Source organism: Alligator sinensis, unplaced genomic scaffold, assembly GCF_000455745.1.
Source record: "Alligator sinensis unplaced genomic scaffold, ASM45574v1 scaffold145_2, whole genome shotgun sequence".
Taxonomy (NCBI): Eukaryota; Metazoa; Chordata; order Crocodylia; family Alligatoridae; genus Alligator; species Alligator sinensis.
In genome coordinates, this window is record NW_005841954.1 from 2,130,698 (window position 1) to 2,136,869 (window position 6,172).

The 6,172-nt window shown below is 43.7% G+C and overlaps 1 protein-coding gene across 1 annotated transcript in view; it reads right to left on the bottom strand.

The window, feature by feature from the left end:
• Positions 1–1,265: 1,265 nt before the first annotated feature.
• MCHR2 (melanin concentrating hormone receptor 2) overlaps positions 1,266–6,172 on the bottom strand; it is a 41,067-nt gene continuing 36,160 nt past the window's right edge. Inside the window, exons 4-5 of the mRNA XM_006020461.1 lie at positions 3,769–3,888; positions 1,266–1,590 (exon numbers count right to left, since the gene is read on the bottom strand). Of these exons, the coding sequence (XP_006020523.1) occupies positions 1,266–1,590; positions 3,769–3,888 (445 nt within the window). The remainder of the gene's footprint in view (positions 1,591–3,768; positions 3,889–6,172) is intronic.

Here is a 6,172-nt window from a genome sequence, read left to right on the forward strand (position 1 = left end):
TGTTGACCCCTGCCTTTCTCTGTTTTTTTGCGGGTCTTTTTTTTTTTTTTTTTTTTTTTTAGAACACTGGATATCCAGAGGTCTAATTTTCTCCCCGTCCTGCAATCTTGCAGCCCAGGGAATATTTTTTGTTCCCGCACGTGCCTGTTGCTCTGCCTCAGTGGGGTTTGAGGTGGGGCAAGAGGCACGTGTGCGCTCATCGGGATGCACCCTACCAGACCAAAAGGTGGGGGTGAAAGATGCAATTAATCCTAACACTTTGGCAGCTGCTTATTTAGATAAACCTCTCAATTTCAATGATTTCAGTAGAAATTTTGCCAAAGTAAGCTGGTCTAGATTTGGCTTCACATTGTAGCTTCATTATAGTCTGGTGATTTCAGTGGGAACCATGGAAATGAAATGCTGGCAACCCTTGCAAATGTGTGCCCAAAGTCTGTCTCCATTGAAGTGGATGGGTGTCATGCCATTGATCTATTAAGCTAGGTATTAATCTAGTGGGAGCAGGACTGTGCTTTAGAGAATGAGGAGTCTTTTTAGGGCTTTCTTGTAAGTAGTCATTTTGGAAAGAAAAAACAATGCTCAGTCCTTGGAACACACGGCTCTTTGTCGTAACAAAGGTTTAATATTGTCCAATGAAACAAACTGTACATTAACTATAAATATTAGTCCATTCATTCTATCATTTGCAAGCACATGTACAAAGGCATATTTTTATAGGCATCTTCCCCCTCCAAGAAGTTCCTTTCCTTCTTTGTCTCTTCCATCTTGTAGATTCTCATAACAGTGAGAGTGAGCACCAAAGCAGACTGCTTTATGTATGCTACATATATTGATGGCTGCTAACTTCTGGCTCACAGGTACTGGATTTTTTTGGCTTCTTATTTTTTTCACTGACTCCTTGTTTCCATTACCTTGCATACAATGATGGATATTGAATGCATATCTGAACATATCAGCCAGACACCTTCTATCCTGTGAACTGCATATTTTTAACAATCCATTTTGGCCTTTTGACCCATGTCTTATTCATAATTAGAAGACAACTATATAATGACAAAAATACTTTTGAACAAAGTCTTTCCCCATATTTTTTAATCATACAAATGATAAATCTGATTTCCCTCTTGCACTAGCTTCACACTGGTGCAGCTGGTGTAACATACTGAATTACATCAGTGTAAATGAGAAGGGAATCAGGTCAACCCTAGTTTAACCACTGTAATAAACATATAGGTAAGACATTACTCTCCAAGAAATAGAATCTTCTAAAAGCTTGACTTCATTGTGTTTTCAATATTATTTACTTCCCGTTCTGTCATCTTGACTTTGATGCTTGTGCACTGAGACAGACGTTTCTGGAAGTTCCCACTAAGCAGTATATAAAGGAAAGGGTTAATACTGCTGCTGGCATAGCTGAGGCAGATTGCAGAGTAATAGCTCACATAGAATGCCAGTGTTGGCTGAGAGATGCGCAGATTCACAAGCTGCATCACATGGTATGGGGCAGCACTTACAACAAACACTCCGACCAGCACAAGCACCATCTTGGTCAGTCTCATGACCCTTTGTCTTGGGATACCGGTGTTGTAACTGCAACACAAACATGAACTGTGCTAACTGTAAAATATCAGGTATTAAAAATAATGGAAAGGGAAATACAGATCAGTGAAAAGCAAGTACCATAGGTTAAATAAATTTGGGATGTAAGCAGGCACAAAAACCAGTACAAGTTTCCCTTGATTTATGCAGGTTCTATTTATGCAAATTTACTCGTATGCGATGACCCTCTATATACCCAAAATTTGTTATATGCGAGGTAAATTCTCTCTTATGTGATCAGCATAAGCATGCTGCCCCTCCCCCAAGCAGGTAAGTCTGTGAGTTTGTGAGGGGAGGGGGCAAGGCCATGAGCGGAGGTTATTGGTGAGGGGAAGGGAAAGGAGTGAGGAGAGTGGAAAGGGCCATTGGGCCGGGGACCCATGGACTTACACCAGCCCATGATCCAGTGGACCCAGGAGTGGACAAAGCCAGCTACCTGCAGCCACTGGGGTTCTGCTTCCCCAGGGCACTGTGCCCCAAACCCCCTGGTGCAGCACAGTCCAGCGGCTGCAAGCAGGCGGCATCCACTGTTCCCGGAGCTGCAGAAGAGGTGGGTGGCAGCTTGGAGCAGGATGAGAGCAGGATGGGGCCAGTGGCCACTGCAGACTGGGGCTGGCAGTGGCACTGGGTTCTGCCCGGTGTTCAGGGTGGGCCACGGCGATGGGAGTGGGGCTGCTGCCACCCCAAAATTCGCTGTAGTCCCCTCCCCCCCAGCACCACTGCTGAGCACTGGAAAGAGCCCCAGCCTGCAGCAGCTGCTGGCCTCAGCCTGTTTTTGTCCTGCTGCAGGCTGCCACCCACCCCTGCTGCAGCCCCAGGAGTGGACACCGCTGGCTTGCAGCCTCTGGGCTGCGGTGTGCCATGGGGTTTTGGGGCATGATGCCCAGGGGAAGCGGAGCCCCAGGGGGTTCGGGACATGGTGCAACCCAGTGGGTGCAGGCAGCTGGCATCAGCCACTCTTTGCGCCACTGCAGCAGGGGCTGTGGTGAGTGAGGAGAAGTGGAGCAGTGGGGTGAGTGGGGAGAAGGGTGAGTGGGGCTGCCACCTGCCCTGACTGCCAGGAAGAGCGCAGTGCTGCCCCTGCTGCAGTCCTTGGAGTGGCAGATGCTGCCTGCTTGCAGCTGCTGAGCTGCCCTGCCCACCTCACCCCACCCCTTCCCTAGCCCCAGCCTCACTCCCTCCCTCCCTCCCTCACCACCATGGGAATGCATCCCTTTCTGTTCCACTGTAAGCTGGGTTCGCTTTATGTGAATTCAATTTATGCGCTGTTCTCTGGGAACACATCTACCGCATAAATTGAGGGAAACCTGTAACTTAATTTTTATTTCAGTGGGCATTAATTGTCAGGGTTACATTTGATCCTAAAGATTCATTGATCCTAATGGTTCAGAGAAATTGTGGAGTTTTCTATACACTAATGTGATGACAATTTGTTTGGGTCAGACTATAGTAGGCAGCTGCTGATCCTCTGTATCATGGTATGTGTGTAAGAGGTCTAATCAGGTACCTGATAAATCTGTCTGTACAGAGTCCTGTGATCATCACACCAGACCGTTGACACATATGCCTAGGCAAGAGTATGGAGGAGTGGAGGCTGCCCAAGACCTACCATTCCCCTTTTAGATTGATACAGAATCCAAAGGCCAGACTGAGTCTGGATATTCAGTGCCTCAATGGTTGTAGCTTCTGCCAGAGACAAACAGATAAGAACTGCTAGTTCTCGAGCTTGCAACATTGTGGCATTTTATAGGAGTTACCCCGCCACAAGTAGCCTCACCACAGTGCCACCAGGCCATCCAGTCGGATGGATTTTACAGTCCGAATACGGTGAACCAAATAATAGAACAATTCTTATGTTGCAAATTACTTAGAAAGACCACAACAGGTCAGGATGTTTTTAATGCTATGGATTTCCCATTTTAAATCCCTGGGTTTATTTTGTGAATACTGTTTGCACACTTAAGAGTGCTAACATTGCATGGCAATCTGAGGCACCCTTGAAAGGATCCCCCTAGGCCCCCCCAAGGCTCCCTAGGGTGCTGTGGCTCAGTGGAGTTTGGCTTGACAGTGCCTCTGCCCTTGTGTGAATCTAAGCTTTGACCCATTGACCCAGTCTTTCCATCACTGATCACAAAGCTGAATTATGAAATACTTTGAATGATACTTTACCATCCTGCTTTCTTGTTTTGCTGATACATTTCCCATGTGTAACACAAAATTAGAATGTAGCAAATAAATATCAGTGGTAAAGGAAAAAAGAAAGTTGTTATGGTCAGATAAAGTGTGTACCTATAAAACAGACAGAAGAGACAATGTGGTTACACATATATCTTATAAGTTATGATTATCTTATGAATATGAATAAATATGTTTATTGCTATTAGGATTTATGCACCCAGAGCTACAAATGAAATCAATGGGAGCTGACAGTGTCCAGCATTTTTCAAAATAAACTCAAAAGTTGCTTAAGCTAGGCTCTCAAAAGTAGGCATGCAACTTTAGAGGCTTCTGAATAGTTTGATCAGAACATATTTATAAAATAAAACACAAAATATATATTTACAGGTCATATACTTTGGGCATAATTCTGAATGAACCCAGAACAGATAGTTATAAACTGAGTAAAATAAAGTATTCAGTATTGATTTAACAGTCTGGTGACTCGCAATGATAAAATTCCCACCAAGTTCTATTATTACTACTGCTTCTGCCGTTATTACTACCACCAAAGCTATCACATTGGACTGAGAGGCAGGTCTGAAAATCCTGATCTTTAATAATATATTTCACAGACAATTCATAAGAACAATAGGAATGTAGGGCTGGAAGGGACCTCAAGAGATAATCAGGTTCAATCCCACTTTGAGGCATGATTAAGCAGACACAGGCCATTATTGATAGATATTTGTGTAACATTCTTAAAAACCTCCAATGAAAGGAATTCCACAGCCCTCTTAGGCAGCCTATTTCCCTTGCATTTCAATCCTTATAGTTAAGAGGTCTTTCCGGGTACTGAACCAAAATCTCTGTCTGCAAAGTAAGCCAATTACTTCTTGCTCTGCATCAAGGACCACTAATTGCTACCCTCTTAAAGCCTGTTAAATGTTTGTAGACTGTTATCATGCTTCCCTTCCAAGTCTTTTCTTTTCTAGTGAAAATAAAATCAAGCCCCTTCAGAGGTCTTATATTTTAAACATTTGATAATACTTGTTTTTTTTCTTTTGGATTCTTCAATTTGCTTACAACTTCTTTAGAGTTTGAGACCCAAACTATGGCCCACAGGCTGGATCTGGCCCTTGGAGCCAATTTATCTAGTAGGGGTGGGGGGGTGATGGCATTTCTTCAGCGGGGGGACTTGGCACATGAAGCAACTGAGCCATGGGTAGAAGCAGTGGCATTAACACTGTGGGGAGGGAAATGGTGATTGTGGCTGTGGCTGCAGACTAGAGGCAGCACCATGGGCTGGGTTAGAAGAGGCCTGTGCTCAGAGATAAGCTCTGTTATAGTGGCCCCCTGCTGCAAAAAGCTGCTGACCCCTTCTGTATGAGGAGTAAGCAGTCCTAAATAGAATGAAATAATTACCTTCTTCCTAATATGCTCCATATTTTCTGGAAATGGCAGTATGCTGCTGATTCATGTTCATTTTGTTGTCCACTGTAACTACCAGATTGGGTTTTTTTTTCTGACATTCCCTTGCCTAGCTACTTATTTGTTATTATCAAGGTATAATTGCATTTTTTTCTTCTTCAGTTTTGTTTTATTGATTTCAGACCGTTTATCCAACTTAACAAGATTATTTTGAATTTTAATTCTACCCTTTAAAATGCTGGTAACCACTCCCACCTTGGATTCATCAGCAACTTTGATAAGTATACTTTCTATTCCATCATTCAGTAATAAGGAAAATGATTCCTGAACAGAACCCTGCTCACCCTTGCTTGATATGATCTCTCAGAATGACCAAGTTTTGTTATGTGGGACTGTCAATCGTACTCAAGTCAAGATAGATCACATCTCCTGATTCATCCTTATCCAATAGACCAGCTAACCAGTCAAAGAAAGACATTAGATTGTTTCGACATGATTTGTTCTTGGAAAATTTAGGATGGCTATATCACATTATTATCTTCTAAGGACAAGTCTATACTGTGGTTGTGATGTATCCCAGAGAGGACAGCCCAACCATACCCAATCTATCAGCTACTACACACCCACTCCAAACTAAAAAAATACATTGGTGAAGATGCTCTGGGGTCTTCTTCTGCAGCTGCTGTCAAGCCATCAATATCTGCCGTATCTGAGTGCTGTTACTGGGATGATTCTGGAAAGTCCTCAGTGGTGTATTTCTGAGTTTGGAATATAATGGGCAGGAGCTTTAAATGAGGTGTGCTTGAGGCTACCCCGACTGGGATATGCCACTACTGTGGTGTAAACATACCCACAGTGCTTACAAATGTGATTGTTCAATCTACTTAAATATCTGTCCGGCTGTTGAAGTTAGGTTGGTAGGTCTGTAATTCAGTAGTGCGAATTACAGACCTTCCCCCCCCCCCCCCCCCCCAACAAACCGCAC